This window comes from Vulpes vulpes, chromosome 1 (genome assembly GCF_048418805.1).
Source record: "Vulpes vulpes isolate BD-2025 chromosome 1, VulVul3, whole genome shotgun sequence".
NCBI classification, from domain to species: Eukaryota; Metazoa; Chordata; class Mammalia; order Carnivora; family Canidae; genus Vulpes; species Vulpes vulpes.
The window spans coordinates 53,604,679-53,617,645 of NC_132780.1; the positions used below are offsets into that span (position 1 = coordinate 53,604,679).

A 12,967-nucleotide genomic window follows, 5' to 3' on the forward strand; every position below is an offset into this window, starting at 1 on the left:
AATTTCGAGGGGAGACATGACTGAAATCACATTGTGTTTAAAATATTTTTAATGGTTAAGTTATGCTATTTGGCATACACTCTTTGATTATTGGTTCAAGGACAAATTGATTCCTAAAGAGCAAAGTACCAGAATGACTCCAGATATCCAGGTGTATTACTTACAGGGGTTAAGGGCTACTAAAAATGATCAATATCCATGATAATAATGTACCTCTTGGACTCAGTCATTGTGAGTTGGTTTTCCGATTCATTCCACAGACATTTATTGAGCATTTACTGTGTTCCGGGCTCAGTGTTACATATTCCTCTTGGAATCGATGGGCCCTTACCATGGGATTTGTCCACTCACCAGTGAAGAAACAAACTTCACTGTTGCAGATGCCCCCTGACCCCATACCATGGGAGGTCCAACTTTCTGTGTCTCTTCATTGGGAAATAATTATCACACAGAAGTTGAAATGATTTCCAAAGCACTGTTGTGTGTCTGCAAACATAAGGCCGCTCATCATATGATCACAGTTGGAAGTGAGCATTCGGAGAGAGAGAAAGCTCTAACGCAGCAGCTGCTTGTCCTCATCTCTCTCGAACACACTCTCAAGAATGCTCGCTGCTCGGTTGTTATGTCTTACATTTCATAGTCATGTTTGTGCCAAATAACTTTTTTCTTACAAAATGAAAAAAGGATATTAAAAAAAAGGTTTGGTAAAGAGTTCAGATTTATTTAATCTGTCTGCAGATCTTCCAACCAGGAAGCAACAACTCCAGGCTTTGAACCTTCTTGTCATCCTCCTGCCTGATGCAAACAGAGACACACTTAAGGTCAGTGGATTCATTTACATTAAATATCCCTCAGAAAAGCAGAGGAATTTCTCATTATTTGTCGCAAAACAATGTGGTGTTTTCATGGACATGTTTGCAGTAGGCTACAAAGAAAAGACCAACTTTTAAAGATAGATGGTGGAAGTGTTTTAACTCTTTATTACCATATTTACTAGGCTAATCCTGTTAAAAGTATTATCAAGTATTTAATTTTTGCTGTAACACTTCTACCAAAACCAATGAACAAGGTTCATTTTTTTTTATTTGATGGAAACATGGGTGCTTTTGGTTTTTCCTTTTTATTTTCCTACATTTTCCAAATTTATTTAATGAACATGTAGTAAGTAAAAAAATGGATGTTTAAAAAGGAAGTAATAAGACTCGTCAGATATAACCTACTGTTCAGCCTAAAGATGTTGTATTTGTAGTTCTAGGCAGTATAGTTTGAAGTAAGTCGTAATGATGATTTTCAAGTGTTTGGTTAGCCAAAAGATAGACCGACTCAAATAAATTCTAATTATTTCTCTAAGGGCTTACCCTGAGGTTTTGATTTACATCATCATTTCAAAGTGACTTGGTCTATATGATTTAATACCATTTATAATAAGCATTGTCAGAGGCTTTTAGAATAACCAGTGGATTATTCCTACTGATTTATTTTCTTAACAGCAAAAGTTTATAGAGTAGTTGCGCAGGTTAATTATAAACTTATGAAAGAGAAAGGAAACTTCTAAAATATAGTTTAAAAACAGTATTGGCTTTAAGTTTTGCCATTGCCTTAATAAATTGTTTTTATATGGCTAACGGCAGAACCCTTGCCCTTTGGCTCCCCACATTTCTTTCTATTTAAAATGAAAAATCATGCCAAGAAATTTCATGTCAAGAAAACAAAACCAGTTGGTAAATCTTGAGAGTTTTTGCTGTACCTCATTAAGACTCCTTGAACTGAAGCTGGGTGGTAGTTCTTTCATGCCCATGGAATGAATGTTAATAGTCAACTTTTCTGGATGAAAGAGTTTACGAGGATTACTGGAGTAAAATCCCTGCTTCTCTACGGGAGAACTTCCAAAGACTTACTCCCTTTACTAATAAGTCAGGAGGAAAAAAAAAATCTCTTGCTTCACTGATGGTCACATGCTGAGAAGGCAGCATTAGATGTTGGTTTTTTTTGGGGACAGAGGCCAACTCCAGAAAGGGTCACATTTGAACATTGTGTGACCAGGGTTGCTGGGTAAGTGTAGATTGTGGTCGAAGTAGAAATGGCGTGGGGACTTATTTCCAGCCTACTTGTCAGCTATGCCCTGACACAGAGCCCTGAAAGAGAAATTTAATCCATCTTTTTCTCCTTCACATAGAGATACCTGTGTGCAAAGGCCCTGTGAATGACAGTATAAGGCGGGCATTGAAAGACACAGGATTTCCTTAAAACATGTCTGCATTCAACTGAGTTCAAATAATTGTGAGAGGAGACACTTATTCCAGTATGGTTACTGTTGGGAAAAGGTGGTCTACAATGCAATTTCAGAATTTGCCTTCAGAATTCCAGGCGGTGTACTGTTTTGAAAATTGTTTGAAAAAATAGTTTTTAAAATTTTAGAATAGTTTTAATTTTTGTTTATAAGGTTACTGGAAGTACAGTTTCATTTTTTTTAAATTTTATTTATTTATTCATGAGAGACACAGAGAAAGAGAGAGAGAGGCAGAGACACAGGCAGAGGGAGAAGCAGGCTCCATACAGGGAGCCCTACGTGGGACTCGATCCCGGGACTCCAGGATCATGCCCTGGGCTGAAGGCGGCACTAACCCGCTGAGCCACCCGGGCTGCCCGGGAGTACAGTTTTATAAATAAAGTGGGAAATACTTTTTTGGGATAACAAAATTGGAAAATGTCAAAAAAGTGTAAATTTAATAATTAACCTTTATTTAAAATCTTAATTTTAGCTAGTCTTGATGAATGTTTCAAACAAGAATTCTAATAATAGAAACATTGAACCAAGAATGCCATAGGCACGAGAAAATAAGCCATTTACATTTAGTTCAAAGTGAAGGAAAACTCTATCACAAGGTAATTTCAAGAAGCTTAATGCAAAATTCCCCAATTTTTACAAGCCTAGTAAAAAGTCAGTTCCTATCTGGAGGAACATGATCATGGGTGTGACCTTTGCAGACTATTACTAGAGCACATCGAAGGGTTAGGAGGCACTGCATTAAGCACCATGTCCTACTTTAAGCCTAAAGAGACAGGTGTTTGGGAAAACTGCTTGACCAGGATTTGTTGTTGTTGTTGTTTTTGACCTTGGATTATTGTATTTTTGGATCAGTGATCATAACTACTTTTAACTTGGAGGAAGAAAGGATTGATGTTAAGATATCAGTGGGGGATCTGTGTTAATATAATTATTGGTGTTTATTTACTCATTTATTTGTATTTATCTTTAGGAAGTTAGCTCTGTAACATTGTCCTGCTCAATCCTGGCAGGCTGGGAGATTAGTATTCCTGTTTTATGAATACGAAGACGTTAAAGGGCACATATGTTGGAAGTTTACCCTAAGATCTCACACAGCTAATAACTAATTGTGCTGGAACTCAAACTGGTTTTCAGGGAGTGAGACCAGTGAGGCTGTGTGACACCAGACTAGTGATGCTTTTCAAAATTTTTTTTAGAGTGAGGGGAGGGGCAGAGGGAGAGAGAGCATCTTAAGCAGGCTCCATGCCCCTCGAGGAACCTGACAGGGGAGCTGAGATCAACAGTGGGAGGCTTAACTGTCTGAGGCACCCAGCTGCCTCTGATACTTTTTTAGCAAGGTCACTTCTTCTGTGTCAGGTAAGAAAAAATATGTCTGGGGATCCCTGGGTGGCGCAGCGGTTTGGCGCCTGCCTTTGGCCCGGGGCGTGATCCTGGAGACCCGGGATTGAGTCCCACGTCAGGCTCCCGGTGCATGGAGCCTGCTTCTCCATCTGCCTGTGTCTCTGCCTCTCCCTCTCTCTCTCTCTGACTATCATAAATAAATAAAAATTAAAAATTAAAAAAAAAAATTAAAAAAAAAAGAAAAAATATGTCTGAAGATGAAGTGCTTTTGGCAAGGGCCAGGCTAACATTTTATTAATTTCATATCGGCACACATGCATATTCTAATATTCTGATAGTAATAGTTTGGATAGTCTTATTGCATATGCACACCACAATTAAAGTGGTTTATTACCTAATCTCTATCATTTACACTTTGTAAAGAAAGAGATACACTGGTCCCTGAATAATTATTCTGGTCTCTGGTGCAAAATAAAATTTTTTTCCCCTGGACCTCACCAATTAATCTTTTGTCCTCATTTGAGAAGGTATTGTTACTGTATAACCTTATGCTTAGATTACAATTTAACTTTCTGAGCACTGTACCAGAAATTAGATACATAAATCTTATTGTTAGATATTGAGGCTGTGCCTTTAGTTTGTTTCAATTTTTTGAAGTCTATATAGCAGCTAAACTTGATTTAAGATCCACCTGTTAACACAGGAATTCTTTTTCCCCCTAAATCTTCTGAGAAATGAACGCTGTTTCTTTTTTTTTCCCCCACTTCGATAGAGTTTATTTCACCTTTCAGGGATTTTAAGCTAAATATGAAAACACGGTTCTTTTTGTAGTTAAGTGTAGTTAAGAATTCCAAAACAAAAGCCAGGTAGACCCTGTCCTCCATCTGCCAGCTTGATGACCTGTGGTAGCATCACTTACATACCTCATTTCCTCATCCACAGAAACCAGCCTGTTCTGGTGAAAAGTTCCTTTTTATTTACTCAGTTTTTAAAGACTCTTTCCTTGGTCTCTTTTCACGCTCCCTTCCTCCACATGGCAGTCTCCATTCTTCTAGGTTTCTTGTCAACTGGCTGTCGAGTACCTGAGATTAAATGAGCCTAAGAGAGCTTTCCTTTCCTCTCCTCTCCTCTCCTCTCCTCTCCTCTCCTCTCCTCTCCTCTCCTCTCCTCTCCTCTCCTCTCCTCTCCTCTCTCCTCTCCTCTCCTCTCCTCTCCTCTCCTCTCCTCTCCTCCCCTCCCCTCCCCTCCCCTCCCCTCCCTTCCCCTCCCCTCCTCTCCTTTTTTTTCTTTTTCTTTTTCTTTTTCTTTTTCTTTTTCTTTTTCTTTTTTCTTTTTCTTCTTTTCTTTTTTCTTTTCTTTCTTTTTCTTCTCTTCTGTCTCTTCTCTTCTCTTTTCTTTCTTTTCTGTTTTTTTAATTACTAAAGATAAAAGTTAAGTACTTCGTGAAGCAAGTGAATATTTGTATGAAATATGAAATATGAATATTTGTATGAAAAGCAGCTTTTCAGTGCTGCGTGGCTCCCGTGGGCCCTATGTCTGAGCGCCTCCATCCATGCCTGGTTCCGACGGTGTCCTGTCTGTCCCAGGCCCAGTGCCACGTTGAGGTGCTAACCAGACAGAGAAGCTTTGATGGCAGGGCCCTTCGCATGCCCTTAGCCAACTGTGGTGATTATGCACAACTTATTTTTTAACTAAGTAAAAATCCCATACGTTAACAATGCTTTTAAATCTCTTTTATCTTCATGAAAACACAAATCTCAAAGAGTCATTTCTGTTTCAGGCCCTGCTTGAATTTCTCCAAAGAGTAATAGACAATAGAGAGAAAAATAAGATGACAACCATGAATGTAGCAATGGTCATGGCCCCGAATCTCTTCATGTGTCATGCGTTAGGCTTGAAGTCCAATGAACAGCGAGAATTCATAATGGCAGCTGGGACAGCGAACATCATGCATTTATTGATTAAGTATCAGCAACTTCTGTGGACAGTAAGTATATATCTTTAAGTTCTGTTAATGAGTAGTGATATCTAGATTCTAAAGTCTTTTTATGGTTATATTTTCTCTAAAAAGCAAACCAGTAGAAGTGATTCCAATGTGACTTTAAAAAAAAACTGATGTTCATACACCTGACACTAATATAACACTGGGTTAATTACACTGGAATTAAAATAAAAAAACCAATGTCCATTTATTAAATCTCAGTTTTTAAAATGCCAGCATTATTTCATTGTTTCAGTTTGGAAACTTCTAAAATATTTTATTTTTGCTCATGTAATTTCTGAGAATCGATTTTTCCTAGAAAAAAGGTATTATTGCTAGATACCTGTCAGCTTTTATTGATGAGTTTTTCTTTCTCTTTTGAGGCGAGGCTAGCTGGTTATTAGAAGGGACTGCAAGTTAGCTAAAGGCTGGGTTGTTCACAGGTGGCTGCGAAAGGGACCAACCTTCTACGTAGTGGTCCCTAAGGCCAGTCTCCTCAGGCAGTCTCTAATCCTGGCATGTAAGGCATAGAAGATGGACACTATGTCCTTGAACTTTACCAAGCCTCTTTTTGAACCCAACCTACACAATGGGGATAAATTACTTCTTATGCATGCTCTGTCCTCATGATGAATGAATAATACGATACATTTTTTTCATATTTAATGAATAGTGCATGTATAAAATAGCATGGTCTTATGGGTCTGATGAAATGGTCAAAACCTTTACTTGTCTCCACATTTAAAATATAAAGATAAAACCTTTTCTAGAGCTCAAAAGTCATGCCACTTCTTTTTCCTCCCCAAACTTAATTCTATTTCTCCATAGATTCCCAAGTTTATTGTCAACCAAGTGAGGAAGCAGAACACTGAAAATCATAAAAAAGATAAAAAAGCCATGAAGAAACTGCTGAAGAAAATGGCTTATGACCGAGAAAAATATGAAAAGCAGGATAAGAACACAAACGATGTAAGAGAAACTTGCCGATACGTGTTTATGCAGATGTCAGTATTGTTCTTACTTTCACACGCACCAGAAGGAGTTTCATATGTTTCTGTGTTAGCAGGACCTTCCACACACTTACTGGGCCCAGTTGCTATGGACGAGTTCAAGGCCCACTAAGGGCAACTGTGCTCCTAGTAATGATCATACTAGCAGTTGCTTGGGTGTTGGTGACTCAGCATATGAGCTGTTAGTGGGGAACAAAGGAAAATAAGAGGAATGTCTTGACACACACCCGCTCATCCCCCCCCACACACAGAGGACTCTGGAGACGCCATTGTCCACCGAATGTGTAATCTACTGAGTAAGGCGTCCCTGTGTGAACCACTGATCTTTTTTTTTTTTTTTTTTTTTTTTCCATTTTCTCATCTGTCAGATGGGGAAAAATAACGGAGTCAGATAAACAGACCAATGGTTGGTTATGCCTAGGATCCTTCTTGGGTTTCAGTAAGTTCTTCATTGGGTCACTCGCCGAATCCGGGGAGATGTATGCTGCAATAAAGAAAATTAAAATGTTTTAAAAAGAAATACCTAAATAGCATTTAGAAACTGCCGTAAGAATGTATTAAGAATCAGGTTTAAAATAGTAAAATATACATGAAGACACATTTATGAAGTGAGTTACCAAAGCTCTAAGTTAAGATCAGGAAACGGAAGGGTTTCTATTGTTCTGTTTATGGTGGAGACACCCCCACCACCAGCACCGCCACCTTTGAGGTTATTCAGTTACATGCTGACATCTTGTGGAATAATGTGGAAATGCAATTATCAGGCTGTGATCCCCCCCCCCCCCTTTTTTTTTTTGGCCTTGGCTTTGGCTTTGGCCTACTTAAGGATCTAGTAATTATAAAATATACGTATATATAAGCACACACACATATATATTCTATATTGTGCCTCTCGCCATCAAAAAAATAACATTGTTTGGCATGAAATATTTTTGGTCAATTTTTAAGTATTTTTAAGGACATAAAATGTAGTAAAAGGGAATTGTCGATACTGTTTTATTATTTTGAGAAAGGGCTTGCTCTTGTCACAGGTTAGAAAGGATTTTTGACATACCATTTTCATTTAACTTAGAACATTTCATTTCCCCTAAAATCATTACAAATACATGAATATCATTTTGTTCTGTAGCTCTGCTTATTCGTATTAACTTAGATGGTTTTATAGCCCTGCCTTTTTTATAAGGTAGTACAATGTGAGGTATGTCATACATCCAAGGAAACATTTATGCTGTACCTTTTAAATAATAAAACCCTGGACAAAAAATTTAAAAGTTAGGTTTTAGAGATGAAATGTTTACATCATGTTGTTATTTCTAGAGAATTTGTATTAAATTAGATTTCTTTAGTTCGTACTTTGGATTAACAAGGTGAGATGGTCTGAGAATGATCTCCGTACTACGTAGAAGCCATCTTGTCATTTTAAGCCTTGGGATTCAAACGTGGATTTAAGTCTCCGTTTTATCATGTATTAGCTGTTACTCAGTCTCTCTGAGTGTTGCTTTTCTCTTCTGAGAAACTCAGTTCTTTTACCAGAATGCTGCTAACTGTTGCTTGGTGCTGAGCCCCCACTCCCTGTTAGGTATTCAGAGGAAGATGGCAAGGCTGGTGCTCACCCTCAGGGAGCTGGAGGGGCTGCGGGTCCAGAAGGGTCGAGCTTACAGGTGCCACAGGTGTGGGACTGAAAGCCTGATCAGGGTTCCCGGGGCTGTGGAACAGGAAGTGGGCCTCTGAGAGGCTTCCTGGGAAGGAGAGCTGGGTGTGAAAAGCACGTAGGTGTTTAGGCAGCAAATTGCATAAAGAGCTCTCACTAGCAGAGGAAGCCTCTGGCAGAGGCGTGGCCCAGAGGTAGTCAGGACCCGAGGTGGAGGTTCATTGGGTCCGTCATCTTGACTAAAATTTTCAAGCAGTTGCCAGAGTTTTTTGTTCAAGGTGCTGCCATTTTATTAGCGAGAACGACAACACACAGAGAACGATGACAGAACAACACTCAAGTTACTGGATGGAACATGGGCCAGCTATTTTGTGGTTAGCTGCCCAGTCACATTCTTAGTAATTTGTGTTTCCTTACTTTTCCCCAAATCACTTGAATGTGTAGCATGAGATTACGGAGCCTAAAACTGGCCAGGGTATTTTATTCATCTGCTAAGCAGCTGTTTACTGTATGGCTGTCATGTGCCAGGCACTGTTCTAGGCACCTGAAATACGGGCAGAGACTGCTGTTGTGCAGCTTAAATTCTGTAACTAAGAATTAGTAAGTGAATTACATCGTATGTTACTACGTGAGAAGGGCTCTAAAAATAATAAAAATAGCACAGAAAAAGGGAGTCAAAGAAAGGAGGAAGGCCCTTGCGATACTAAGGTGGGTGGTCTAGGTATTGTTCATTTGTGTGAAGATGTGAAGGAGGGACGGGGTGCCAAGGTGCATGTCTCTCTCAGGAAGAACAGAAGGAATAGTCTGTCAAAAGCCTCTTGGTAGGAACTTGCTTGAGGGTATTTGAGGACCAGCAAGCAGTGCTTGTGACTGGAGTGGGCTGGCAAGGGGGACAGCAGTAGGAGATGGGATCACAGGGACCACAGGACCAGGAGATGACGTAGGGCCTTGTAGGCCATCTTCAGGAATTTGGACGTATCTTGAGTGAAGTGGGGTCGTTGCAGGGTTTGAGCTAAGGCTTGAACCTCTATGTCCTAAGATGTGCCCTTGGATTGTTGTGTTGAGGATAGACTGTGGGAGAGCCACATCGATGGGGAGACCACATCAGAGGGAGAAGTTCATGTCTCGGTGCAAGCAGGACACCAGGATACTAGTGCCTGAGGTGACACGGTCACATTCTGTGTCTTTTGATGTCAGAGTCCTTGGGATTTCTTCAAGTTGAAATGATACGAATTTTAAGAGAAAGAAATAACAAGTGACTCCAAGGTTTTTGGCCGGAGAAATTGGAAAGATGGAATTGCCCCTTCAGCAGGGAAGATCACGGTTTCCAGTCAGGGCGTGTTGAGGGTGAGACTCATGTTAGAAAAAGAAGTAGGGATGTTTGAGGGTGTTTGGTGGGAAAATTAGGTCCTAGGGGCCAGTGAGGCACGTGGAGGAGCAGGGGCAGAAGGAAGGCCAGGCGGGGTCTCTGGGAGGAGCCTGACCTCCACTCGGGCAAATCTTGACCCCAGGAGTCACAGGGTTACACTTGCATGTTCAAATCATTGCTGCGATGTCAGGTGAAGGAAAGTTTGGAGCAGTGAAACACAGGAGGTTGGGTAGGTGGTGCCCCTAATTTCATCGCCATTGGGGGCACATAATTTGGTGGACTCTCCCCGGAGAGTCATGAGCATATGGCAGAGGCCTGAAGACTGTACTTTTCATTGTGTTCAGAAATTCCTTCAAAGGGAGTAGTAAGACGAGCATGCAAAGACTTATGCTTAAGTTCCTTGCCGTATTCTTTATGCTGGCCAGAACCAGAAATAGCCCGAAAGGGTACGAGGAGTTCCATACCTTATGGCGCATTTACGTAGCGAAATATCACGGAAATACAAGGGTGTATATTGACGTTGGAAGATATTCATAATATGTTGGAGAAAACTTGCAAATTAGCGAAGGCAGCCATACTTGCAAGGGGTAATAAGTGTCATTATTTTGAGTGCTTGCCAGAGGTCAGGCATGCTGCTAAACATTTTCTGCAAACATCATCTCATTTAATATTTACAGGAGTTTAATTGAAGTGTACGGTATTATTGTCTCATTTCTTATAGATGAGGAAAGTGAGGGTCAGCAATCTCAAGTAACTTGCTTAAGGTTATCTGGATAGGAAGTGGTGGGGCTGGACTCTGAAACCAAATCTGTATGATCTTAAATCTGAGTCTCTTTACTCATATCCCCTATTTCCTTAGAGGTCACAGAAAAACTCTGAGAGAGTTGTGTTCCTGGGTCCCAGCTCGTGGGTAGTAATACAGTGAACACGTAGGACTGCCATTATTAACGTGTGTTCTATGTATAGCTTTTAACCACAGTCCTGGGCCGTGCCAAGACCCAGCGATGGGAATGGAAAGAAGTGTTAAGTGTGAGCTGGGGGGACCGACAAGATGTGGAAACTAACTGGATACGAGGAATGTAGAATGAGGAGGAATCTAGAATGACTCGCTGGTTTTGCCGTGGGTGATTTTATCATTGATAGAAAGCACTCAGCAAAAGGAACGGACTCTTAATTGAGGTAGTCAGTTCTTGACACGGATAGTTGACCCTCTGTGTGAAAGCACTTTGGCTCCACGGGGCTGTAGCTCAGAAGGCCCAGAGCTGGAGGTGTGCCTTTGGGATCAGCACAGAGATTGCCGTGGAAGCCAAAGATGCCAGTGTTTTAGTGGTGAGCCATGGGAGAGGAGCTGGTCAAAGAGGCCAAGAAATAGTAGGAAGTCAGAGGAAGTGGAAGATTACAGCACTTGGAGGCCCAGGGACGAAGATGGGTAGGGAAAGGAGCTTGGTTAGTGTACCACGTGCTAGAGAGAGGCTGGAGAAGGCTAACTTTGGGCAGAGGTCAGTGCATTCTGCATTGAAAGGTCACTCCTGACTTTCTCCAAAGTCAGTAACTACGGTTGGAAGAAGCCGGATTGCCAGGGATTGAGGAAGGAAAGACAAGAGACTGTAGATCATGAAAAGTCATCAGGGCAATATATATATATTTTTAAAGCATTCTGTATGCTATTAATGCTGACCATATGTACTCAGGGTTCATGTTATTGAGATTTGCTTGACTAGATAAATTAATAGTTTGAACCAGATTGTAAGGGACACAGTATCTACTTAATATGACAAATGTTTTTAAATGAGTACAGCACATAAGTTGTTTGATACAAATGTGACTTTCTTGAATACTAAGGACACATCATTTGCACCAGAAGGAAACACTTAGTGAAAAACAACAAAATGGTAGACCATTAAAAATAACCATTTTTTTGACAGCCTTCAAAGTGTGGTTGGGACTGATATCTCACACACACACACACACACGGGTATATACACTCTATATCACGTACTGGAAGTTGTGGCTTGAGGATATAGCTCTAGCTCTGCCATCACTGGGACATTAATAGCAAATCATTTTATCTCTCTGCGCCTTACTTTCCGCTATAAAATGAGGGGTAGGGCCAGATTGATGCTATCTTATCCAGAGTATGCAATAGGGTTGTCTGTAGTAGCATTCTTTATAAAACATGACTGGGCTGCTCCCTGGACCCACTGAGTCAGAACCTCTCAGAGCAGGACCTTGGCATGTGTACTGTATAAAAACTGTGAGTATGATTCTCCCCACTGGGTACGTATGTGTGTGTATTTATATTTAATTGTATTACGGATTTTTTCTTACCTAGATACAAAAAACAGAGTAGTATATGAACCCCATAAACCTATCACCAGTGATCACACCTATTTTTCTAATCTCATTCCATCCTGTCTCCCACACCTTGTTTCCTTCTAGTACTTATAAGGAAATCATAGATATCCTGTCATTTCACACATAATTTCTTCACATTGCATCTCTGCCTTATAAGGGCCTGGGGCCGCTTTGATGAGCATCTGGTTATGAATTGCTGAATCATGTGGGTCTCAAGTCCATTGAGGACTTTGATCTGTGATTTTTCTACTATCATTCAAGCTCACCTTTCAGCGTAAAGGGAGGCTGTACTTTTTGTTGTTGTTAAGATTCATTTATTAGAGAGGGAGCACGAGCAGGAGGGGCAAAGGGAGACAGGGAGAGGATCCCAAGCAGACTCCGCACTGAGCTCGGAGCCAGACTTGGGCCTCAGTCTCACCCACCATGCGATCAAGATCATGACCCGAGCCAAAAACAAGAGTTGGATGCTCAACGTACTGCACCACCCAGGCACCCTCGGAAGCTGTACATTTATGAGAAAGAGATTTTGCCAAATAAGCTGAGCTCCTCACATCTTCCCTCCTTGGTAGAGGGAATATTCCCTCTGTGGTTAACTTCAGTGTTAGCTCAGGATGATCTCATGTCACACCCTAAATTTATAATTGAGGAACCCATATTTAGAGAGCTTACCTGACTTGCTAAAAGGTCCAAGATGATCTTATAAGATTTAACATTTAGGGGCGGCCCGGGTGGCTCAGAGGTTTAGCGCCACCTTTAGCCCAGGGTATGATCCTGGGGTCCTGGGATCGAGTCCCAAGTCAGGCTCCCTGCATGGAGCCTCCTTCTCCCTCTGCCTGTGTCTCTGCCTCTCTCTCTCTCTCTCTTTCTCTCATGAATAAATAAATAAATAAAAATCTTAAAAATTTTTTTTTAACATTTAGGATTTTGGGCTTGGAAAAGAAATCTGTTGCTGCTACTTTCTGCCATTCTC

The 12,967-nt window shown here is 40.7% G+C and overlaps 1 protein-coding gene across 3 annotated transcripts in view; it reads left to right on the forward strand.

Moving 5' to 3' along the window:
* ARHGAP18 (Rho GTPase activating protein 18) overlaps nt 1-12,967 on the forward strand; it is a 116,841-nt gene that overhangs the window by 91,689 nt on the left and 12,185 nt on the right. For all 3 annotated transcript variants that reach the window (XM_026013392.2, XM_072764546.1, XM_072764543.1), the window contains exons 10-12: nt 739-821; nt 5,412-5,618; nt 6,441-6,581. In XM_026013392.2, coding sequence (XP_025869177.1) covers nt 739-821; nt 5,412-5,618; nt 6,441-6,581 — 431 coding nt within the window. The remainder of the gene's footprint in view (nt 1-738; nt 822-5,411; nt 5,619-6,440; nt 6,582-12,967) is intronic.